At 36.3% G+C, this 27,727-nt stretch overlaps 1 protein-coding gene across 1 annotated transcript in view; it reads right to left on the minus strand.

The window, feature by feature from the left end:
* The window catches only part of LOC145690485 (uncharacterized), a 250,213-nt gene that overhangs the window by 26,147 nt on the left and 196,339 nt on the right, over positions 1–27,727 (minus strand). Inside the window, exons 5-6 of the mRNA XM_081765408.1 lie at positions 20,824–21,100; positions 2,725–2,920 (exon numbers count right to left, since the gene is read on the minus strand). Of these exons, the coding sequence (XP_081621534.1) occupies positions 2,725–2,920; positions 20,824–21,100 (473 nt within the window). The remainder of the gene's footprint in view (positions 1–2,724; positions 2,921–20,823; positions 21,101–27,727) is intronic.

Raw genomic sequence — 27,727 nt, forward strand, 5'->3', positions numbered from 1 at the left:
AGGAAAAACCAGGATTTTTCTCTCTCTGACTCTCTAACGTTAAGATTATGTGCTGAAGGTAAGAAGCATAATCATTCTACAATAGGTTGCTTTTACGTAGAATATCTATTACTTGAGCTCCCCTCCTTCGGTCTACTTACCTTATGTAGTAAATTCAAAACAATTTCAATTTAAGACAAATATTTATAGAGAAAATTAAACATTTAATAGGGAAATCTGTTATCAAAATATCCAAACACGTAGATAGAAGACTATGTAGTGAGAAACATTGTGAAACTCTAAAATTCTCCAAATTAGAATTAACATTTACTGGAAAACATTCGTTATGCATCAGTGAGCACAGGGGAAATAATTACGAATCTGTTTGCAAACAAAAATTAGAGACACTAATGCAAATGCGACGATATTTTCTTTCTTTCTTTCTTTTTTTTTTTTGATATCGTCATGAGTTTTACACATATGTTACAATTTGATTCTTTCCCAAATAAAAAATAAATAAAATAACCTTAGTGATAAAAATGACAACAGTACTTCCACGGGATTCGAACCGTCTACCTTCGGTATACAAACTCGTTGGTTTACCTAACTGAACTATTTGCTCTCTTACGTAAGCTGAACCTGTTCTACAGTAAAGACGATTTTTCATTACGATTGGGCTAACAATTCGTCTTTTTCCATAGGTAATTTCCACTATTTGCACTATCTATACGTTAATACTTAGCATATATTCATATATTTGGAGTTCGCTGATAATGCATATAATAAGACATACTAGAAATATTTCGTTAAAATTTTCGTTTGTAGATCTAATCCACGCTTCTCTCAATGACATAGATGTCGCTGCTTCGTGTTGAACTGCAGAATTCCCTCGCGTTCTTGAAAATTTCCCACTTTAGCAGAGTTGGTAATTCTCGAGATTTCTGTCGATTTAATGTTTTTTGCTTCTAATTTCTTTATTTTAAGCTAATATATAACACAAATATTAAAAACGGGTTTGTTATTAACCTGTCCTGCTGGGGAAACCTTCCGAAATTTCGAACATATAAAGAAAACGGGGATATTTTCAAAAAACTTCAAAATAAAGAGACGCGTCATTTATTTTGCTCATGGTAGTACCTTGTTTCTGTTAATCTCACAATTTGTGTTTATATGAATTTTAATCCATTTCATTTAGTGTAGTTGACTTATAATAGAAAAAAATATATTTAATATTTAGCTTCAATTTTATTGATATATCATAATATATTCACAATGAACTTAAATGAAAATGGTGAGGAGAAACAGTTCGGGTTTAGGAGATGTAAGGGCACAAAAGATGCAATTGGATTATTAAGAGTGATCTGTGAAAGGTTTATAGAAAAAGGGAAAGAGATGTATGCGGTATTCATTGATCTAGAAAAGGCTTTTGACCGCGTGAATTGGGAATTGTTGTTGAGAGTTCTAAAGAAGATTGGGTTGAAGTGCAAAGATCGAACTTATATATGAACTGATAAGTAAGTGTTAAGAATAGGGGAGGAAATCACAGAGGAGATTGCTATTGGAAGGGAAGTTCGATAGGTGTGCTGCCTCTTGCCTACATTATTTAATATCTACCTAGAAGGGATAGTGAAAAAGAGTGTACATAATCAAGATTGCATTTCGGTAGAAATTAGAATGATTAGGTGTATAAGGTTTGCAGATGATATGGCGCTTGGGGTGAAATATGAAAAGAAGATCAATAAGATGTTAGAAAACTTGAGGAAGGGCCGCAAAGAATATGAGTCGAAAACAAATTTTAGAAAGACAAAAGCCATGATGATTGGAACGAAGCTGTCGGTGTCAAATATAGAAATAGAGCAGGTGAGTAGTTTTTGATACCTAAGTAGTATTATTAGTGCGAACGTGAAATAAAACCAAGATAGGAATGGCGAAAGAAGCCTTTAGGAGGATGAAAATACTGTTTTGTGGGCCCTCGGATAAAAGTTGAGAAAAAAACTCATAAAATGCTTCATTTGAAGTATTGTACTATGTGAGGCAGAAAAATTAACATTACATAAGAATGATGAAAAACAATTGGGTTTTCGAAATGGGGGTGTGGAGAAGAATGGATAGAATTAGTTCGAGCGGAAAATGAATGAAAGAGTTAGAAATGGTAGGGGAGAAAAGAATTTTAGATATTATTAAGGAGAGGAAGAGAAAGTGGTTGGGACATTAGGAATTATATCATGAGAGATGTGCTAGAGGGTATGGTGGCAAGAAAGAGAGGGAGGGGCAAATGATACTTCAATTAATGGATGATATCAAAACAGAAAAATCGTACGTGAAAACGAAGAGGGTAGCTGAAAACAGGGGAATATTGAAACTTCTCAGTTGCGGCAAGTGACTTGCCAATACTGGCAGAAATCTAATGATGATGATAATTCACAAATCCACAAAGGAAGTATTTCTACTTGTTATGTTAGAAACTATTTTTGAAATCATAATTGTCATAGAAGAAACGAACTGTACATACAATATTTAGTACCTCATTGTCTGCAGACGCAAATAAAAAATTTTGGAGAGGCAGCACGGATTTTAAATCCGCACAAACCTCTAGTAATGACTTTATTAGTCAGAGATCAAATTTGAAAGCACGTATTTTCTATATTTTTTTTTAAATGCAATAACAGATCTTCTAAAGAATGAACTAGAAAGATACGTTACTTACTACTAATAAAAATACGCCCAGTATGTAAGAATACTTACTCTCCATATTTATCATCCGAAGTCTTTTCTAGAAGTGGAATTCCCGAGAGGAACAGAATGATAAAAGTGGTAAAGAGAGGCGAGAGGATGGCAAACCATTCAAATCCCTGTATGACGTTAATTGAGATCACAAATATCCCCCACCACAGGATAATCTCACCGAAGTAATTCGGATGACGAGACAATCTCCATAAACCTAGCAAAGAAAACGAAAACAAATTTAGTCAAATTTAGACATATATCATAAATTACATGAAAACAACACATGGTTACCATCTTTATTGCCATGAAAACAACGTAACTTGTTTTTTACAGATACTGATATTCTTGATTCTACACAAATGGCCAAATTATTTAAACGACCATGTTTATTGTTTTACTGTATTATCTAAGGATGTTCCGTGATATCCTCAATGGAACGACATGCGTAATGTACGACAATTACGTAATTATAAAACTAAAAGTTATTTCTTTGAGTAAAAACAGTGACGACTTCAGTTTTAATTTTTTGGTGGACAAATGGGTGGGGAGAGGAAATTTTTGGGGACAGCTATTATTTTTGTACACTGAAAAGGATTACATTTCTTGATCAACTTTACAATACATACTTGGGGAAGGGCAGATATAACACCAGGGAAATTCTCACTCTCTTTGCCGTCACTGGCGTCGTCACAACAGTAAACTTGCAGGAGCAATGTATGAAGCCTCATTAACAAAGTTTATGTCGTGAGTAACTTTCGAGTTATTTGATTCATATAGATCAGAGTGCAGTTTTCTCTATATTAAATGAAATTATATTGTACGTTGCAGGAAATTGTTTTGAAGTTGGTTTATTCATACGAAAGTTACTAGGAAAAGGAAAGTTTATGAGAAGGAATTCACTTTTGAACACTACTGTACCAACTTCTAGTTTTCGTCTTATTTAATTGTTTTCGAATTACTTCTTTCCTTAAATAGGTTTAAGAAAGTCCAAATTTACTCGTAGATTCACTTGAATATTTTATTAGAAGCCAAATTGCCATGGATATTATCGAGTGGTCAGAAGTCAAACCAGAAAATGTTAGTTCATTCAGAAGAGAATATTGTGTTCTACAGCATGACAATGTCAAAATTAGCTGCCCGTTTCCAAGGACACCGATGAAAATTAAGTTTTAAATAAAAACAAAACCACTGTTTTTTTTTCAGTTAGTCGACAAATAATAATTATAATAATCAGTAAACCACGAATCAGAACTATCTGTCAAATCATGTACAAAGTGATTAGGGGAATGTTCTCTGGTATCGGACACCTTAGCTTTCTTTAGTCTGTCAGATTGATAAATAGCTAGGATATATCCAATTACTTAATGCACAAAATGATACCTTCATATAGGTGATTTGACAGCTAAAAACTAATAATATATAATTTTGTAGAAAATCAAAGGTAACACAAATTAGCGCCCTTAAAAAATGGAAGGTAGTATTGGATACAACTATAGATAATTGGTGTTTTGAGGTTATTTAATAACGGAACAAATTACAATTGCTAGCTGTTTACTTACAGGAGTTCTTACATACAAAATACAGTTTCATTAGACTTTAAAATACACCCTAAAATAAAAGTAAAAAAATAAATCTTAAACTTCTTAGTCTCATCAAGAATCGTTATTTTTATTCTGACACAATTCATAAGAATAAATGTCTGTCTTCAACATTGGAGCATTATTCATAGACCCAGGGCCGGTGCTAGCAGTTTTGCCGCCCAGGGCGGTACTTTCACATGCCGCTTCTTTAACTCGCAACCTTATTTTGACAGAAAACGTTCAAGTGTCACGAAAAAGTAGGATGCCCGCTTAAAAACGTATGAAATGGAAAAGTAAACAAAAAATTGAACTACCTCTCTCGAATGATTACGTAATATTTAAATGACTCCATATATAGCACAATATTTAGTATGCTTGATTTCGCTGTATACCTGTGATATACAGCAGCGCATACAGAATTTTTTTTTAAAGTGCTTTAGTCACAACTAAGAATTTTAATTTTAAAACTTATTTTATATCGAAAGATGTTTCCAATAGAGTTGATTGATTGAGTTGATTTTTAGTTTAGCGTCCCTTTCGCCAGCGAGGCTATATGAGACGTGGACCTAGCGATCTAGGACCTAGTGAATCAGCTATTACGGCAAAACTAAGTGATTGGCCTAAGCCTCATGATGTACTAGAACACAATAGTGATACATGAATTTAACATACCGGCCTCTCAAGCGTGTTTCAGACATGGAAGACGTAGATAGTTTTTAATAAGCTTAAGTTTCGAAAACCTTCTTTCTCCACTTGCTACAGTTACCGGTAAGGTTAACAAAATCCTAAGTGCAACACTAACATTGGGAGTAAAGTCATGCTCCTTAATTAATTTTAAAGTTTCTTTTGTTGAACTTTACGCTTAACTATAGCGGATAACACTTTTAGTTCGTCTTTCAAATCACTGGGGTTAATATCTTTCGATTCTTCGTGTGTTAAAATGCCGACAAGTTCAGTACCTTTTCAGACAAAAGTTCAGGTGACATATCTTTAAGATTACTTATATCGTAATGAAAATCGAAATACTCGATGTGATGTTTAAGTTGCTCAAACTTTTCTCTTAAAGCTAACACAATCACGTCTAGAACTTTGTAATAAAAATCGCTTTTGTATCTTGTTTGTGGATCTTCAATAGCTTCATCCTCTGCCTCGTACTGAAATTCTCTCTTCCTCTTTCGACTTCGAGCTTGCACTGTATTACTTATCCGTGGGTCATCCATGTCTAATGCTGATGACAACTCCATCATATCAACTAAGTAAGATTGAAACTTTGCATCATTTCTGCTCCTCTCAAAGTATTTTAATATATATTTTAAAGAAACCCGACTGCATCCAACACTGAAATCAATGCTTTGGAGACTTTTAATTATTATGTTTATGTGGAGTAAAAAATCATACCAAACAACTAGTGAGTAAAGGAAAGGAAAGTTATGCAGCTGGTTTGCTATACACAGAGCATCGACGGCGACCATTCTATCTGTTCTATTGCCATTACTTATTTGAAGTAAGGCATCATAAACTTTCCCTGTTTGATACGAGGGACTCGTATCTGAATGGAGTCAGAGCATCAATTCGGCTCTCGCATCTTGTGGTGCTCAATGGTTTTAAAGTGAGACTGCTAATATGTTCCTTTAGTATGGCCCAATGTTGAACCGATGCAGAAAAAAATTCTAACATTTTTAGCTATACCAAAAATGGAACGGCGTACTGAAATGTTGTGGCTGCATCATTAACGACAAGGTTTAGTGAATGACTATTGCAAAGAACATAGAAGACTCGGGAATTTATTTCTAAAATTCTCTTCTGAATACCTGAATGTTCATATTGGAAACATTGTCATATCCTTGGCCCCTTATGTCTTCGATAGGAATGTTAATTTCCTTTATATGTTTAATTATTACTTCTGCCAGTCCTAGACTATTGGTGTCTGTTACCGCTACGAAACCAAGAAAGTGTTCTCAAATTTTTACAGGACATTCTCCATTAGTGTATGTAATTTGTACATGAACGATTATTGTCATTTGCTCGGTACCAGAAATATCTGGCGTACAGTCTAGTATTATACTATAATATTTTGCAACTCTCAACAAAGACAGCATTTTACTTTTTATTTATTCACTAAGAATCTGAATGATTCCAGTTTGCACATCTTTTCCTAAGTAATGGTGGTATTTATTTGGTCCTCCCATGGGTCTCAAGTGGGAGTGTACCTTTTGCATACTTGGAGTGGAGCATTAGAACATTGTTGAATAGAAAAACATAAAATATACCTTGATAATCTTATCCACCCCAGCTGAAAATCTTATCTACGTCGCTGCAAGGGAAATATTGAACGATGATATCTGTTTGATAATTGAAAATGAGGAAAAATGTTCTGAATTTCCTGAGTGAGTATTTTCCTAAATGTAAGTGAAGTAAGTTCAATTATATTCTCAGATGAACACAATTTTATTTTCCCATGTGGGCCCATTACGAAGCATTATATTTTGATAGTATTCTTTTCCTTTTCAATTTTTGCCGCCCACTAGACTTGCCGCCCTGGGCGGTGGCACGGCTCGAACCCCCCTCGCGCCGGCCCTGCATGGACCCAGTCTTTACATGTTTTGCACAATATCCAATTTCACCAAAAGACTCACCGCAGATTATGATGATCAGTTTTTCAGCAAGTTTGTAAGTTAGTTTTAAAAATTCTGGTTTGCTTAGTGGCATTAGTTGAATATTCAAAGCCTTTACATGATTGTATAATATTTCGTTTTGGTCACTATCAAACGTTATATTAAACGTGCCTTTGTTATCCGAGCAGCAAGGTTTAGCTGTTGCCTCTTTCCCTTCCAACAGTTTTTGATACGATCTCCTAACATACTCTTAAGAACACCATATCTAGCATTGGCCACATGTACTTCTTTGAAAATAACTTTATTCATGACCAACTTCATATTTTCTTCATCCCAATTGCCACGTATTTTCCCCATGGTTTCTGAGAAAGCCAGAAACCATTTTAAAAAACGTCAAGTTTGTTTACAGTGTAACAGGGTGCGAAATCATCTCATTCAAAGTGAGGGGGAAGTACTTTTAAGCATAATACCTGTACACAAAATCATAACCTATTAGAAAGGAAAGAAGCTAACCTAAGCTTACCAGTTTGTCGCAAAACACACATTTCCAATTATGCTATTCCGTATTGAATATAACTTGAACAATGCTAGGAAAGTGTACTCTGAACTCAAACGTTGTGCTTTATTTTATTGACCTTCAATGTGTTCTACAAGCTTGCATTTATAAGCCATCAAAAATGGAAATAAGGGTATTGTTCTAACTGGTGACCTACCAGGCTAGGTTATTATCTAGTGTTATACCTAAAAATGATCGGCTATTTATGTAATTTTATTTTTGTTCAAATATAAATCCGTGTCTATTGGCTCATGTCTTTTATTAATATAACCACAAGTTAAAAGAATACTGGTTAGGTTAGAGCTCGATAGCAGGGGGCGTCATTTAGGGGGCAATTGCCCCCCTGAGTTTAAGATTTATATAGATTTTATCAAAAGAATAGTAGTAAATCAGTAAAAAACGAAAAATTTTACTTAAATCAAGGGGTCTTGCCCCCCAAGCAAAATCTGAAATGACGCTCCTGCTCGATAGGTTACCAGTTAAAACAATACCAAAACAGTGGCGTAACTAAAGGCTTGGGGGCCTCCCCGCAGACAGCGTGGAGTGGGGCCCCTTCTCTTCGTTCCACTTCACGATTTGGGGCCCCCTTATGGCTTGAGGCCCCCGCAATGCCGGGTCTGCGGGGCCCTTATTTACGCCCCTGTACCGAAATGAGAAACTGTATTTAAAAAAATTACAGCCATCCGTTAAACCTGACAAACACGAGATTATCGATAACCTGCTAGTACTCCTTATAGAAACAAATTATGTTCATACTCATCTTCATTGTTCCGTATAGTGGTATATTTACTGTCCGCTATATGGTGCAACTCCTTAACTCAAGACTGTACCACACTTAATGCATTCCACAAATTCAAGGGTGGTCCACACAATTTAACTGTCATTAAGGCTTCTAATGTATCTATTCTTAGTCGATTTCTTTCATAGCTTTTCAAGTCATGTGCAACACTGAAACCACGCTCACACTCTGCAGTCGACAGTGCAACTGATTTTGTTCTCCGTAACAGCAGTTTAAATAGGGGAAGATCATCAATAGGTTTGAGACCAGGTTTCAAATAGCTCCATTACATTACAGCTATAGATGGATTTATACCCAATAATTCAACATCCTTATAGACATCAGAATTGCCGTTCAATGGGCTAAGTTTTATTTTAAACTTAAAATTTCATCAAATACTTTGAAGCAGGAAATCTTCTCCCAGTTCATATGCTGGAAATCATCTTCGTAGTTCATCTAAAATCCCTTGTAAGATTTGACATCTTACTCACTCGAATTGAAATGATGTCGAGTCACTGTCAACTCAATAACACAGATACTTCTCTTTGCAATTCGTGAGACAAACGTCATCATTTTCTTTCATTTCGGTAAGAGTTGTGCACGCAGTATGTAGCTGAGTTTCTATTTCTCGATATAATACAGATTTTTTTTTTTTTTTGCATTGTACTGACGGTAGTAAATATATATGCAATGTCTAAAAGCAATCCTAACATAAGTATGGTTTGTCTTGAAGTTAGCTTACGATACAAACCTTTAAATTTTGCCACCGTTTGTTCACTTAACTCTTTTCTCACTTCGGCAGAAGACAAATAATCAATTATGGATAGATAGTCTCTGTATACGGCTAAGAGCACATTTTTTTACTGGAAATCCAACTAATTCGAAACAGTTTCTTACTTTCAAAACACCTTCTTCGCCAATGACTTTGGCAATGTTTTCGAGGTGAGCAAATGCAGAAGGCTTACTGAAGACTATAAAGTTCGTCAAGCAGATTTTCGAAGTGGTATACTGCGTTTACGACTTCAAAAACTTTTTCTGTTACTAAATCAAGCCTATGATCCATGCATTCAATATTGACGAAGTGGGGAGCAAAATTTCTTCTAATGCGAGCAGCAACTCCATCGTGCTATGAAAACCGATGCGCCATCTGACCCAAGACCCACAAGCTTCTCTTTAATAGTATCAGAATCAATGCCATCCTTTGCGAAAGCTTCAATGATCTTCATTTCGGTTGCTTTTGCATCTGCTTTCTCGATGCGTACTAGTTTATGAAAACAGCATCGAGCAGTTTTCCTCTCATCCACGTACTAATATACAGAATCAAAATGTTTTCCAGAGAATCGATCTGTAGACCCATCAACGGATATAGAGAAGCAATCAGTAAATTTCAAAAATGTTATCAGTTTCTTGTGTACCTGGTCTGCAATTAAACGTGTTATCAAAGCAGCTTTTTGTCTGTATTGAGGTGAGTTCCCATGTTTAAACCATTTGCACGTTGTAATTTATTCATTTCTGGATGATCCCTAAAACTCCAACCTTGCTTTGAACTAGTATATACATTAGGAAATACTTTTACCGTTACATCCAATTGCAGTTCTTGTTTTCTCAGACATGTTTCCCGTGCTGTTTCTGCGCTTTTTTCCAGTGCCTTTTTCTGACGAGTAACTTCTGCGTCTAAGCACAGTCGATGAACTGAACTTAGTTCATGTCTATACGGGATTCAAATTTTGCTTCTTATTTTTCTGAGGAACACCTTTCGATGATCACAGCAAGTCATTATTGGCAGTTTTAATCTTAATGTTTTTACACACGAAAGAAGCATGCAGTTTACAAACATTGCACATCATCATCATCTCCTGTTCTGCTTTCATTTCGAAAACAAGCCATGATCTATCTTGTTTCCACGAAATCTGAAATCTTTTCCATTTCATGGGCGGTTGACTTTCTTCTAACAATGTTACATTTTGGTTCATTTTACTTGACATTGTTTTATCGCTTCCATCACACGAACTCTTTGACAAATGTATTTCAGACGCTTCCATCACATTTTCACTAAAACACTTCTTTTCAGCTTCACTCGTTTCATCACTATTGCATTCGTCACTACTTTTGTTCGTGAATAGTGGTCCATTATTAGTAACATGCGAGTTGTTGCTATTTAGTTTGAGAACTTTATTGTCTGACGGAATTAACGTTGAAGTATTTTGTAATTACATTATTCGTAGCACGCTTCCTACGTTTCATTTTTGTTGCATTCAAGAAGCCAATAACACTGCACTCAAGTATGACCACCTTAGTAGTAGAAGGACAAAAAAGAATAGTTACTTCAGATCTCATCTCTATTTTGTTTTCAGAGCTGCCAGATCAAAGTACAGTTTAATTATTCACTGCATTTTTACTTTTGCTTAACGCTAACTGCACTTCGATAATTATTATTATAGTTTTCCTACTGAAATATTTGCAAATATATTGATAAGTGTGTTGAACTGGTATTAATGGGATACGTGTACCTTTGAAAGTATTTTGTAGGGAAACTAATGTTACATTTTCAAGAAATACCTTCATATTCTTTCCCCCCCCCGGTAACTCTGCGGTGAGGGGGATTATTTTCCAAAAAACAGTAAGTGAGGGGGAATTCCCCCTCATCCCCCCCAGGATTTCGCACCCTGCAGTGTAATGTCCGATACCACCCGACTCCACTTTATCCGATACCAGCCGAACGACTTGCAACGTATGAATGGCTATCTACCGGCTTGTAACATAATGAATGCAACTATGCGCTTGAATTATAAGATATACATCCTAATAAATGTTGTGATAGCAATAATATATCAATAGCATTACTTTGTAATAAGTTACAGCCACACAAATCTATCTCTGTGCACCTGATCACTCACAAAACCACAAAAACCTTGATTCACGAAATACACCGTGCATCGGACAAATCCACTATGGCGTGGGCGTAGCTAGCTCATTGTGATCAACTCACTGTAAGCTTGAAAGGTGCCGCCTTAAGCGGGAAATAATGAAAACTGCCTTTGTCCGATACCATCTGCTGTCCGATACCATACGATCTTCCCCCTACTTCAGAGACCTCAGTAATGAAAAAACATTATAGTGAATGACGATCTTTAATTAGGCCTAGTGGGTTCCTTTTCCCTCTCATCTCCAAAATTAATTTCTATAGCAATATGAACGTTAGTTGCTTGAAGTTTAGCGTCCCTTTTCAGCTATGTGATATGTGGACCTACAATTTAAGGTAGAATTCGAACCACCTTAATTCGTTCAGATTTTAAATGCACTCCTACCGGCAATTGGCCCCGGGACCCCGTGGACCAAAGAAGATCGCACTAGCCATTAGACCAGTAGGGAGGTCAGTAAGCACATTGAAATAAATGTTAGCCTGTGAATAGTAACTAGCACAAGTAAAGTATTTTTGAACTTTTTAATTCAAAATGTTAAGTATCACCACCACTTTTGCAGACTTCAAATTGGAAATATAAAGACTGGTTTGTAAGGCAGAAATAAGCAAAAAGAAATACTAAGAAAATACATAAACTTCATTTTGAAAGTGGAGTTTGATCTCCGATTTGTAAGCACAAACGAACCACTAACCTTTGACTACGTTTGCACTTGAAATGTAAAAGTATAAAGACTATTAAAGTGGACTCACTAACAAAATATTTTTTCTTAAAAAAGTAGATCTGTATATCATCAATCACTGCAGCCACTGCTTGTAAAAAGTACCTGAAAGACCACTTAGGTGATGGAAAAGAGGCTTTCTAAAAGGATTGTAATTAGCAATACACTCAGAACAATCCGGACAGCTGTATATTGTATAAATAGCCTATACGGAATCCATATATTTACTACGGAAATCTGTACGAAGTAAACGTTATCCATATACTACGCATGTACTGTCTTTTTTCCGCTTAGATGTTACGTCATGCCGCTGCAGGATATCTGATATCTAACAGTCTTCCGTATATTACATACATCAGCTATATGATATATACGTCATCTGTATATGAGATTCTGATCGCCTATATACATTTCTTTGTTTCATACGCAAAGTACGTATAAATGGAACATCTATATGGAAAGTATTATAAAATATATGTTTTCAGTTATACGTTTGCTGTACGTTAAGTCTAAAAACTACAGGATTTACGCACGTAACTTACGCTTTAACGTACGCCTCGTACGTTCTTTTCTCTGTGTGTATAGTTGATTACTATTCAAAAAAACCAGTTCGTTGCCTCTTTTTGACATATTCCTATGATAAACATTTTGATTTCAATCAAACTGCAGTTTCAACATAACGTTCCGTTTATTATATATAGGCATATTTTCCGTTTACTCCATTTTCTCCATTCATGTGGTTCGGATTCCACGCTAATCAGTAGGTCCACGTCTCATATAGCCTCGCTGCTGAACGGGACGCTAAAGTAAAATCAACTCAACTCAACTAAACTCCATTTTCTCCATTTGCTGCTTTACATTATAACCTTGAATGGCTAATGAATTAGCTAATGCCAATTAATCACGTGATTGATTGAATGAATCCGATAGATCCGTTCTGTGTTAAATCGAAAGACTTGGGGGAAAAAACAAATTATTGAGGCAGGTTAAATGAAACCAATAAACTGAATCAATTACAAGTCCAAATTTGCGAGTGAATTGACATTCTCTTGATAAATGCCAAGTTAATTACATCACGACAATCAAGCGTGGTGACTGAAATTCTGTCGCAATTAAGAGATCAAGTTAAAATTAAACTGAAAAAAAACATTAAAAGATTTAAAAAGAAACTTGAAATAATATTTCGCAGTAAAAAAATGTGGTATTATTGTATATAAAAAGTATGGATTAGAAAATAGCAAAAACGTTTCATGTAGAAGAAAACAGAACAGTGTATGATTAAAATAAAATGCTACACAACTTATAATTAATTCTTTATTATGCAGGGTGTAACAGGAGGTAATGCAAATACTGCGGTAAGCGATTGTACGTGGCTAGTACATGAAAAACGTTCATATGAACATATATCACGAAACGCCTAGTTTTCGAGCAAATTGGGGAAAATGAGTAACAACGGAAAACACAACGTACCAATTTTTCACCAATTTATTACTAGTAGTATCATTAATGAAAAGGCATATTTCGGCGAATGTCTAGTGGTATGTTCTCAAACGCAGGTGGTAGCGTTTCCAGAAACTGAAGGAAAATCTGTCCATTCAGGTTATTGTCTAGGACGATTGGACCATTGAGTATATCATTCACTGGGACACCACACATTAACTGAGAATCTGTGCTGAAAATTTGTGGGAATGGTGTCATGCGGATTGGTATCACACCAATAATGCCAATTGTGGCTACTATTTATGCCATCTCGTGTAAAAGTAGCCTTGTCGGTGAACATGATGTACAGAATTAAGTGCTCATGTTACGTTACTCATGTTCACTCCGCATCAAAAAAATTACGACAGCTAACGCCGTGCAGCTAGGCCACCCAATATACACCTTCTATTCCCATAATCGTGTCTGGTAAAGAGACCCCCTCTCTCTCCTTTCTTCTCTCCCATACTAAAATTAGCTAAGAACATGAATGCAATTCTAATTTCAAACTACACATGTATTAGTATCGATAAACTGAAATAACAAAACCGAGACGAAACAAGATTCATAAGTTGATTTAGAGAGAAACTGAAACACACACAAAAATTGAAACCAATGGATATATATTACACAGAGGTTCAGAAATGAGGCACAGAGAGAGAGAGAAGGCGAGAGAAGAAGAAAAAGAAAAGGGAGAACAGATAAAAATGTGGAATTTTAAACTTAGTAAGAAAAGAACCTAAAGTTTCGTTACCAGAAATCCAACAGTAATATAGAAATAACGTTTGTTTTTATATTTTTTTCAGGACTGTTCGAATATATAGAGGATGCTTGAAACATTCATTAAGTCACTTTCATAAAGGAAAGCATACTCAATTTTAAAGTAGAACTGTAGATCTCACAGACACATCTAAGATAATGTCAAAAGTTTAACACAAATACTTTGTTTCCGCGTGTTTCGGTTGTAGATTCGGTAGTGTTCATTGGATGTACTGATGCAAACTACATTCTAATAAACCCAGTATGTAACGTAGGTCATATCTTCCATTCCAGACTGCTAATGCAAAGTGAACAAAAAAAGAAAAAACGAAAAGAAAAAGGAAGGAAGAAAGAAAGAAAGATAAAATTGAATGAGTGCTATTTTACAGTTAAATTTTTATAAGAAATATCTCATATTAAAAGTCCAAACCGTATCATAATGAAAAGTTACAAATGTTCAAATGGAAAATTGGATGTTTTATATAGATATAGCAGACCTTGCATGTTTCAAATTTCAATGTGAATAAATCACATTGAATTATAACATGGAAACAAATTTGTGTCGAACTAGTATAAATAAAATTTTATTTTCAAATAACCAAAGAGCTTGCCATTTTCTAGTCTTTTCCGAAGTATTATATGTTCTGAACATCCAGCATCACTTTCATCTCTTGCGAATGTAACGTTGTAATTTGCACAGATAAAATGAACACGCTAAAGCTCAAACGGATCATAGTGTCAGTCGGATGATGTTGGTTAGCTTACGGTCGAGGATTCAAAGCCGTAGTGATCCGGTAATTCGACTGAGACTCGGTAACCCAGATGATAAAAAAGATGTTTTGCTTATTCCGTTGCGTTTAAACAGTATTTCTTTCAGAGATGACCAGGACTGGAGATGTTATCCCCAGAGCACGAAAAACTTGACGCTGAAGTTGCCAGTTAATTACATTTTTCAGACCAGGTCTATCGGTCTCTTGCTCCGTTTTAACTTTGGAACATGCACACACACATGAAGTGCGTGTGTACATGAGAGAGAGGGGAGAACTGAAAGATGCAACGACAGGATAGGGAAACCTCAAGAAAGAAAGAAAGAAAGAAAGAGAGAGAGAGACAGAGAGAGAGACGAATATAAACATGAAACATACTTATCATTACAGTGTATGATAAAGAGCGCACACACTGTTTATTCAAATTCTCGTCAGTGATGCTTCGTAAGTTCTCCAACAGAAGATAAATCTCTGCAGCCATTATTTTATGCGAAATGTTATACTACCTGACGGGGAATCGAACCGAGATTTTCCGCTTGGAAGTCTGGTACTTAACCACTACACCCCCGATTGCTTTACCCAAACTTTGTCCAACAAATGCTGTAATATTTCTGAGAACGATAACACGAAAAGTGTTTACTGCAGATCAATGAAGTGTGTCGAATGTCCTGGTAAATCCCTTGCCCTCTCCCAACCAACATTCGTAAATCGTCTCTATCATGATAAAGGTGTTTCCTTTCACATTCTTAAGCATTGCACGTCTAATATGAGAAATCGATTCTTCACTATAACATTGTAAAAAGTGCAACTTTGTCGTAAACAGGATTTGAACCTATGCTGGACAGCTTTATTAACCGTAACTCCATTACGTTACCGCTACACTTATCATGCCACCTAAAACTAGAACCCAAATATTACTTACTTTAGCCTTGATCATTGGAACGATCAAGCTTCTTCCTGTAAGGTTATTTACATCTAAGTGCACAACGAAATTCATTTATTTGACGACCTAGGGGGAAATGAGTGCCCGCTAATAAAGGAAACCACATTCAATCCACGGAGAAATACAGAAATAAAAATATATTATGCAGTAATTTCGCCGTGCAAATTCAAAAGTACGCGAATAATAATAATAATAATAATAACCTATATTATAAAATTGAAAGTGACTGTGATTTATAGTCTCTTGAACCACCCGACTGATCTCGATCAAATATTCAACATTGATAACGTTCGAACCTGGGATTATTTTTATCTGTCCGTTTTGATGGTGTTACTTAGGGGAGGGAGAGGATGGAAAAATATAAAAAATAAAGAAAACTTAACAAGTCTTGAATCAAACGACCAATCTGGATGAAATTTTCAACATAGATTACGTTTGTGCATGGAATGCTTTTAATCATTTCACTTTGATGGTAGAATGTAGGGAAGGGGGAGGACGGGGAGATATACAAAAATCAATGTAAATAAAAATAAAAGTGACTATGTTAATGAGTTAATAAGTCTTGAACCACCGGACAGATCTGCATCAAATTTTCAACATGGATGAAGTTCGAGCCTGGAGTGGTTTCCATCAAATCATTTTGACGGTAAAACTTAGGAGAGTGGAAGGGAGGGGAAAAATATATTAAAAAAATTAATCTTAATAACTCTTGAACCACGCGACCTATCTCGATCAAATTTTTAACATAGATGAGGTTCGGGCCTTATATGGTTTTCGGGCCTTCGGTTGTTATTATTTCACTTTGACGCTAGAACTTAGAGAAAGGGATATATATATATATATATATATATATATATAAACATAAATAAAATTTAATAAGTCTTGAACCACCGTACCAATCTCGATAAAATTTTCAACCTAGATGAAGTTCAAACCCGAGATGGTTTTCCTCATATCATTTTGATGGTGTGACTAAAGGATGGTTTTCCTCATATCAACATTTAAAAGAGAACGAAAAATGACCGATATTAGTATCGAATCTATAATTTTGGGAGTCGCTGAGGTGAACAGACACACATCTGATGCCGTTTAATTCCAAATTGAGTCCCGCAACATGGAGGAGGGTGAGACTTATAAAAATGAACAAAATAACCAATATCATTGTCGAATTCGTAGTTTTCCGGGTCACTGAGATGAACTGACACTGAAGATGCCGTGCTCCGCAACATGAGAGTGGGAGGGGATATATAAAATTCATCGAAAATGAACGATATCAAAGAGCGCTTTAGTAATAGTAAAAAGTGACTGAATAACGGAGCATATTATTATTTTTTATCAATTTAGCCCAGCAAAGCGGCCAATTGATGCTAGTAATAATAATAATAATAATAATAATAATAATAATAATTATTATTATTATTATTATTATTATTATTATTATTATTATTATTATTATTCGCGTACTTCTGAATTTGCACGGCGAAATTACTGCATAATATGTTTTTATTTCTGTATTCCTGGATTGAATTTGGTTTCCTTTATTAGCGGGCACTCATTTCTCTCTAGGTCGTCAAATAAATGAATTTCGTTGTGCACTTAGATGTAAATAACCTTACAGGAAGAAGCTTGATCGTTCCAATGATCAAGGCTAAAGTAAGTAATAGTTGGGTTTCAGGTGGCATGATAGTGTAGCGGTAACGTAATGGAGTTACGATTAATCAAGCTGTCCAACATAGGTTCAAATCCTGTTCACGCCAAAGTTGCACTTTTTACCAAGTGATAGTGAAGAATCGATTTCTCATATTAGACGTGCAATGCTTAAGAATGTGAAAGGAAACACCTTTATCATGATAGAAACGATATTTACGAATGTTGGTTGGGAAAGGGCAAGGGATTTACCAGGACATTCGAAACACTTCATTGATCTGCACTGGTGAAGTTAAGCATGCACAGGGACAGAGATAGAATTGTCCGAGTGGAGTTGTGTTCGTGGGAGTAGCAGTAAGGTGAAGTGGCTGCGTAATACAAAATCCCATCAAATGTGAAGTGAGATCTGTCATATGATTTCTGAATGCTATAGGACAAAATGCAGTTGACATCCATCGAAAATCGTGTGCCATTTACAGACGAACAGTAATGAGTGAAGTTAAAAATCAGACAATGTTGCAGAAAGTTTCGGTAAGGGCGTTCAAATGTTCATGACAATGAGCGTAGTGGGAGGACTTGGGCTCAGACAGACGATCTGGTGAAATGGGTTAACGAGAAATTGCGATCAAATTGCTGGTTCACAATAACTAAAATGAAATGAAATCTCTGAGTTTTACGTCCCACGTTTATGCCGGTTAGGCTAAAGCAGATGGCCACAATAACTAAACTCGCCAAAGAGCTTCCAGAAGTGTCTGCGAAAACAGCGCATCGAATTGTGACTGACAAACTGGGTCATCACAAACTGTGCGAGATGGGTATCAAAAATACTGACAAACGCTGAAAAAAGCTAAGAATGATAGCTGTACTTGATTTTTTGTTTGGCCCGTTGGGGGGAGGGTGGGGATGACCTTTTTTATCACATGGTAATGGGGATGAAACCTGGATATCATAGGGCACTGGGGGAGTCGAAACAGCAGTCAATGCAATGGTGGCACTTTGGTTTTTCTAAAGCAAAAAATCCAAACAAACATAATCAGTTCACAAAATCATGGCAACCGTGTTTTCAGACCCAAAGAAATTCTTGCGCAATTCTTAGAACTAGGACGAACAATAACAGCAGATGTGTATTGTCAAACACTGGATATCCTGCGACGTGCAAAATCGTCGGAAAGGAATATTATTCTATGTAATTCTTCTGCTCTATAATGACGCCCGACCACACGCACAGCTGTTTGCACTGTTGAGAATTCAAAGATTTCGATGGGAACTATTCAATTATCCCCCTTACAGCCCCGACCTTGCCACCAGCGATTTCTTTCTTCTTTTCATCTGAAAAATAGATTATATCGAAGAGTTTTAACGACAGTGAAGTGCTCGAGACATCAGCTCTGGATTGACTGCAATGAAGAGAGGGGGGGTTACACAGAGAGTATAAGGAAGCTTGTGGCACGCTACCAGAAATCTCTGGAGGTGCATGGTCACTATGTCGAATAACAGCCAAGATATGTATTTGTATATCAATCACAATAAATTTCTTCTCCTATCATTTTCTTGTTGTTTAAAAAAGATATCGTCCCTTTTTTTAAAAAAAATGTGCCTTTATTTTGTAAAAAAAAAATGAGTATACGAGTATACTTAAATTTTTTGGTATTAATTAGAATTTCCTTAACTTTATATTTATCTTAATCATTATAGCTTTGGAAATATTGATCTTTCAAAATGTGTCCGATTAAAGGTGAAGTTACATAGCCAAAACTATTACAGAAGTATTATTAATATATATATTTGGTAATTTGATCAGTTAGTTTTATTAAAACTTTATACTAGTATTAATAGAATAAAATGCATATGAATTTCGTTTAATAATTGAAAGCTATCAAGAATATGTTATAGAGTACATCGAGTATTTAATCTCATAGAATGCTGGTCTTGGAAGAGAAAGTGAAAGACGCTTTCCTGTGTAATTTCCAAACTTTGAGATTTTCAACTATTGTGTGCGGTACGAAATTCATTTCAGTTTCATTTTTACGTCTATTTTGAATTAATCTTCGATCTAAGAGGACCACTTGAGGTCCGCGGGTCACAGCTTGAGAAATGTTGCCTTAGAACTTCGAGAGACGAGTTTCACTCCATGGAACCCTTTCTCTGCAAATGACATTGTTTCGTGGAGTTCATGACAAGTATTGCGAACATCACTGCGGAAAATTTTCCGGAGAAATATGTAATAGTAATAATAGTAAAGTTTAATTTTATTACCTTACTATCTATTAATGAAGACATCAAAGCTTTAGCATTAATACGTTGTAAATGGTTTTAAAATAATCTGTCTTTTACAAGGCGCGTTCGGAAAGTAACCTCCGATTGGTCACTGTGCGTAAAATAGTAGGGGTAGCGTTATCATCTTTGCACGAATGTGCGCGGTGGATTAGTCTGCATCCAGCCGTTTTATGGGGCGTTTACACTTAGTCGATTTAGTCGCACGACTAAATCGACTCGCTGCATTTGCCACTAAATCGAAGCAACTAGGCCGAATCAGATTGATGGATGTGTTCAATTATTTCAACCACAGAAAATAGAACGTCTTTTAATTCAGTTGCCAGTCGATTAGTCGCCTTCGATCAACAAGCTATTAAGTTGAAGTCCCGTTTACACGGTCGATTAAGTTGAAAGTGACGTCAATTCAACTGAATCGAACGCAAATCGACTAAGTGTAAACGCGCCATTAGAGTGATGGTTGTCTGATCACTAGTTCCACTTTTGTAGCGTCTCAAAATGTGTACTGCAATAGAAAACTCTGCCAAGTGCGAGCTGTTACACGTTTTCTTACGGCAAAACAATATTCAGCAGCAGCTATTCATCGGAAACTTTGTGCTGTGTATGAACCAAGTATAAAGTGATGCAATTGTTAGTGAATGGGTTTGTTCATTTAAAAATGGACGAACAAACATTCATGACGAATAGAGGAGTGGCAGGCTATGAGTGGTCACTGATAAACTCGTTCAGAAAATGGATGGAAAAGTTCGTGAAAATCGACGTTTTACAAGCCATGAAGAAGTGGCTTGGATCTCAGTGCTTTGATGATGATGAGAAGCTGAAAGATGAGGTCATAGGCTGGGTCAAGGCACAGACAGGAGATTTTTATGCTGATGGAATTTCTAAGCTAGTGCAGAGATATGATAAGTGCTTGAATGTTTATGGAAACGGTTGATAAATAGAGCAAAGAAGTAGTTTTCAGATATATACAATAAATTTTCTTATTTTCTTTGGTGTTTCTTTTTTAACCAATCGGAGGTTACTTTCCGAACGGTTCTTGTATATTTATTACTTTTCTGTTAATTGCATTAGTATACTAACCATCGTCACACCATTTTCCTTTATTGGCTGGATCTAGACGGAATGAGAACTTTTGCAGATCTGCGTAGGTTTCTGCGACGAGCCCAACGCCAAAGAGGCATATTCCTACGTAGTCATAGGGTGTCATGGTGGGCGGTGCTGAAGGCTTCGAGTATGCTGAGGGAGGTAGCGTAGGTTGTGTAGACGCTACTGTCATTGGATTTGCAGGCTTACGGATTGCGTTTCGAGGAGAGTTAATGAACATCACAGGCAAGCTCACCACAAATACCCATACAGCCTGAAACAAATAGAAAATGATTAAGTATTAGGTATTTCATTATTTAATAACATCAGCAGGAGCATCACATTATTAACCCCTTGCATTCAAGGTGTCATTTTCCTATGTGCGTGTTGTAATACAAGTTTAATTTACTATCAAAAGACTGTCTAGACCGTTATATAGGGCATAGTTATTGTGTGCGCGGGAGGAGAGCATTCACATTACTCGATAAAAACAATTATTTGTATTGTGGAACATTTGGATGGGAAAAGGGAAATGCTGATATGCTGAAGGGATTTTATGCTGCTTCAGGTTGACAACACTGATCGGAGATCAAAGACTTTTTTTCCTTTTCCGATCTTGAAATATGTCTCGAAGTAGCTAATTGTTTATCGTCAAAACAAACAAACACATGTGTGTTGTAATTCAATGCTCCCTTAGGCCTACCATGTATTGAGACAACACGTTTTTTGTTTGTCAGTAAGATGTTGTCATCTAAGAAGAAATAGTAGAACCAAGTCTTACCTTGCAGCTGCTAACAAATTTCATCGTCTCCAGGATTAATATGACCCCTAATAAGGGACAGATGGATGTCACTAGTACGCAAGGGGTTAAGAAGTCTTAGTGGTTTGTTAGTTTTTGTATAATTTTCAAATTAATGGGAAAAGAAAGAAAGATGTCAAAACTTGGGAAATATTTTAAAAAAAATAGTTAGAAAATGTTTTGAGACAAGGTGGTAACAGTATCTGCAATATTTATCACTTTGTGACTTGACTGTTCACCAACTATTATATTATATTTTCCTAATTTAGCCATAATTTCTGTCAGAAACACTCTCAATCCTGCGAAATAACGTTCTCGACTATTTGTCCATTACATGCTGGCTTCGAAATAAAAATGCTTCAATGTCAAGAAGGTTAGAAAATATGATATTATTGCAATGAAGTGAAATTAAAGAGAGAACTTTTCTGGATACATAAGGTTAGGAAGAAACCGACAGAATAGGTAATATTATACAGATCCTAGGTAATACTGAAAGGTTTATGTGTCTTATCATTAAGAGATACAAGGAATCTAGAAGTTTGCGAGGACGGGAAAGTACCGTTTATCAACGACCAGTGGAATTCTGAAGAACATATTGTCATACGTATGCGTGAAAGAGTTAACAAAACTTCCCCCGAAAGCATTAAATTCTCTCTTGCAAATAATCAGTTCATAAGAAATCTGTGTCGCTCATACGCAACAATAACTTATGTCTACGACCTTAAAAACGGAAGCAGTCAATTGGCTATGATATCAACTAGATAGCTGTCAATAGATGTAATCATACGGGTAACCTCATGCCACCTATAGTAAACCAAACATATTCGTTAACATTTGCGGATTGGAGTCACATCATAAAAATCTCCATCAATTTCTTACATCGAAAGCTATTAGTCATAGGTATAGTGTCAAGGTCAAACTCTATTCGGATGGAGGTTGCTTCTCAAACAGTTCACTACAAATTATAATGGAGAAATGACATGATTATACAATTTTGAAAATGACTTTATTATTGCCTATCGATGTTATGATCATTTCTGAAACAATTAAATTTATAAAATGTTCCGTATAGTGACAGTGATAGTGTATCATGAGTGAACAAATAGAACAAAGCTACGGATAAGAGATCAAACCAGAATACCACGAGTCATTGGTGCTAAAGGTCAACGTCGCTTTCGAAAGTTAGTGTGGACCGGCCGTTGGTTAATTTGATTTCGTTACCACGCAAATAAACCAGGTATTAAACTTCACATCCAATGAAGACTGACCGATAGTACGAGATTTCGTTGGCCAAAGCGCATGGAATTTGCAAAATATAAAGGTAACCGAGAAAGTCTGTTGCTTTTTCACCCACCACCTTCGAACATCGATATGTTATCTAAGACGTACCTGGAAGATCAAAAATAGTTCCCATCAGTATCGTCGACCTTCTGCCATCGTTCTGGAAGGCCATGGTTTCCATCGCGGTAGAACTTAGTGGGCCGTAAAGTGAAGAAGGTATCAAGTGAATTTCTACCTCTACTAGGGACTGGAACTGGTGTCCTCTAAGGTGATTGTCCAAGGAATGGAAAAGGTGATAATCGGACGGTGCAATATCCGGTGAGTATGGCGGATGCAATAGTATTTCCCATCCAAGGCGTAAAAATGGTGTCCCGGGTCACCCTAGTCACATGGGGCTTAACGTTGTCCTGTAACAAGAGAACCCCTTTGCGATTCAGAAGTGCTAGCTCCAGTGCTTTGAAATTTTCTTGAACACGGCTCAACTGCTGACAATACACAGTTTCATTGATGTTCTGACCAGCTTGTAAACATTGTCAATGCATGATGCTGCGAGCAGTCAACCAAACCAACAGGAGGACCTTCTTCTGGTACAGTGCTGGTTTCGGCTCTTTTAGAACCGGTTTATGTGATGCTAACCAATGATGACGGCGCCGTGGAACTTAGTAGAGGTCCAACTTTTCATCACATGTCAACGCTCTGTCCAGAAATGGCTCCTTCCTTAGACGAGACAGCAAAAAAAAAAAAAAACAAAAAAAAAAACGCAGGTGTCTATTTGCGTTGCCTTCTGGCCAGGAGTCAAATCTTGTGGGACCCATTGACTCAATTTGTAGTGCTTCCCAAGTTGGTAGAGGTGCTGCCGAATGGTTTCTCCACTCACACTGAATTGTAATCCCAGTTCCTCACATGTCTGGCCACTTTTCGCCTCAATTACTACCAGAAAATCTTCATTTTGTACATATGTTGATGTACCGGCACGTGGTGCATCTTAAACGTCGCCATCCTTAAACTTGTTAAAAACCATTTCTGCACTGTCCGCGTAGTCACGATACTCTCACCATAGACCTGGCATACCGCTGCAGCGGCATTTGACTCCAGTTTGAACTCGTACAGCATACACGCCCTTATGACGCTCTGTGAAGATCCCATCTTCACACTGTCCTTATGCACGTTCACGGTGTAGCTGAACTGCCACAACCAGGTAGTATATTGGATATACCCTCACCAACAACGTACTTTCGCCTTATTTTCATTCGCATTCAACTCACGGTGTGAGGGCCAATTGAACACAGACCTCCACAAACAGCGACAGAACTTCCTTGGTTATTTTATAGTACCGAAATTAGAATTTCTCTTAATGGTAAAAGTTTACCTTCTCCGATGAGTTCTGTTTTTTCTTTCACTGACTGGAAGGATAGTGATATACCAGGCGCGAAACGTCATGTTATGAACGCCATAGCACGGATATTAACGAAACACAGGCGGCAGTATCATGGTCTGGAGAATGATCTCATGGAACTAGCTTACTCTCATGAGAAGACAATTTGAACCGATTTGGATCTATTCATACTTGCTGACACTGTTCACTTTGTTTCCTGTCTTCCATAATAGCGATTGGATATTCAAACACGGTAATGTGATCTGTCATGCTGGTGTAATCATCAAAGTCTGGTTGGAAGAACACGTTCGAAATATTTCGCTAACTTTCAAAGTCGCTAGACGTTATCCTCATTGATAATGTTTCGAATCACCTCGATAGACATGTATGGCGAGTGGGCGCTCCAATATACATCGTCCAACAGCTCCTAAATTCTCTGTAACCTGCTTAGCTTCACATTTCAACGTTTCAGAGCTTCATTCTATCGCTCCCGCAGCATCTGACTGCTATCTTTAGTACGAATGGGAGTTGTTCTGGATATTGGGTACATAGTTCTAATGTGATTCGACTGTATAATAAATAATGAAGAATTTTAAGATGAAAATAAATCAATTTGATAAATGGGTTTATTTTGAAAACCCAAGTTGAAGCGGAACATGCGTCAGGAAACGAACATCACGTAGATTTCGCAGCAGTCGTTGGCGCAGATCCACTCTCTTCTGAGACTGAGCTGGGGTCAACTTATGTGGTATAATGGGACAACTCCTGATGTTTTTTTTTTTCCCTCGTTCGTACAGATGACGCAATATAATGAACCGAAACATGCTGAGTTGGTCATGTGCTTGTGATAGATTTTCCTCAATGACGTATCGTATGACCTCATTATTTGTTATCCTGGGGCACCTGCACAGGGTTATATATATATATATATATATATATATATATATATATATAACAACGAGTTGCTGTGATGTGGTTCACTGCATCTTTCCCATTCGCATGGCAAATGTTTTGGGTTGTTGCTAGATCGTTAAGTTCGAGTTCGAAATCATACAGTAACATTTCACGTATCAGACGCTGTTGAGCACTCATCGACACTGCCACTAACAACTGCGTGAAGATATTGACGGAGTGATGGCCTCGGGGTTAAATATTCCACTTACCGCACTATCCCTTTGGCCATTTTGACCTTGTACTTAGATCGATCACAGCGTATGCGCGCTGTCAGTTTGGGTTATGTAAGTATTGTAAGATTTATGATTCAATCATATAATAAAATAAACATTAAGTAACCTAACAGGAAAGTAATGTTTTGTTGCAAAACCATACAAAATAGTGGATTGCTATTCTCTCTCTCTCTCTCTCTCTCTCTCTCTCTCTCTCAAAACTCTCAAGGAATCCTGGCTAGTGACCAGAATGTGATCTGTCACCAAAATTGGATACTTTTACTTGTCTACGAAGAAAAATTAGAAGAGTCAAGAGGCACACTAAAAAAAATTTTGTGTTTTAAACAACATATAGATTAATTAAATAAACTACATATAGAACATAATATTAAATAAACAAGATTTAAACAACACAATTAAATAAACTAGATATAGACAATTTATGTATAAATTATATATAATTTTTAATAGTTGATTATAAACACCAACTAGGCAAAAGTAAATTAGTTGACTAGTCTGTTGTGTTGAAGATGACTGTTGGAGGGATAAGGCGTGGCGATAAAAAAAAAAAAAAGAAAGAGGGCAGAATGTAAGTTTGATAATATGATTTAGTTACATTAATATTTTTTTTAAGTTAAAAGGCTTTGTCTAAACAAAAAAAGTACTCTCCATTGCGATCATGATTTGAACATATGTAATTGAATGTCATTACGATACCGATCAAGTACGCGGTGAAGCTTGGTCCTATATGTGTTAGTTTGCTATAATGTTTTTACATAGCTTGTTATAATAATTGTTCACCCTATTAATGTTACAAACTACTTATAACATATGTTTTACTTATTTGTTCTTACTTATTTACAAGGATTGTAATTTTATTATAACAAAAGGTTAGATTTCGCTATTTTCATTGTTGCACCTGTTATCGCACCAAACACAATTAGAAGATGAAACAAACTCAATTTCGATGGAAACTGTGTAGTTTTCTGTTTTGAGGTACCGTATATTATATCAACCCTTTATAGAAAATATAATGATAATTGCAAATTATGGAGTGCGTCTTTCGAGAGTTGCAATGCATATATTATCGGTATACTAGTCAGTAATGCAATGTCGAATAAGTAATTAGTGTAATGAAAGCTTAATGGTCAGACGATGGAATATCAACAGAAATTGAAGACCACAGGGGAAAAAGCTGGTGTCAAGAAATGGTAGAAAATGAGTTAACAGCAGAATAATGTAGCCTGAAAGGTGTAGTTTGCATGGACTTAATCCCACAGTAAGAAGAAGATTAGTCACTAAGAAATGTAATGCTAAAGATGTCGCCTACAAGGGAAGAAGTAGGTAAGTCAGTGGAAAACAGGGCAATTTTTGTGTAAAATTATAAAGAACTGACTTGCCTCCTTTTCCCCCTGTATTCTTTATTTATAATAGTCAAAAATTATGTTTAGATGACCTGTCATTTTTTTCACAAAGCGATTCTGGAAATAGGACTCTTCATCAACAACGAAGAGCTCCAAAAATATTACTAAGGTAAACGTCTATAATCAGTAATGTTTTGTGTTATTTTTATTTACTTTGGTATACAATATTCGTTATCCCAATAACTTCGAATAATTATTCATTATTCGAATAGCTTTTCGAATAATTATTCGAATAACGAATATTCGAAGAATCCATTATTCGAATACTCAAATAGTGAATAATGCAAATTTTAACAGCACTAGTCAATTTGGCAGTCGTGTGTTTACAGCCCGAGTAAAGACGAAACTCGCATCTCTGACTTCGATCATAAGAAACGTAGTAAACGCGAACAGGTGAACTGTAGTTTTGCTGGATGATCGAAAGACAAAGGTTCGTCCGAAACGACTGTTTCCAAAAGACTTATCCACTGATCCTTTTCCCTTTTTCAAATGATGTATTTATATAATTTTGATGGCTTCTGGCTGTTATAAATTCCAAACTCTAGCTTTAGGAAAACACTTGTAGCGGTTCTGCCCTTTGTTACCCAAAGCAACGGAACATATTAATGTACAGTATTCGCTCAATGATAATCGTCTTGGCTTTCACGATTAAGATTTAATTAAAGATTGAAAATGAAAGAAGATCAAAAGCGGGCTTGGAATTAAGACTTACATTTCTGGGCTTTTGGCATCTATGACCATTTTAGTCTATTACGTACGAGGGATGACGTCCATCGGCGATCACACTACCCATGGAAGTGACCTGGGACGTTTATATGGGGGTACCATCCTGGCATTTGCGTAGTATGAATGAGGA

This window comes from Thermobia domestica, chromosome 7 (assembly GCF_964235325.1).
Source record: "Thermobia domestica chromosome 7, izTheDome1.hap1.1, whole genome shotgun sequence".
NCBI lineage: Eukaryota > Metazoa > Arthropoda > Insecta > Zygentoma > Lepismatidae > Thermobia > Thermobia domestica.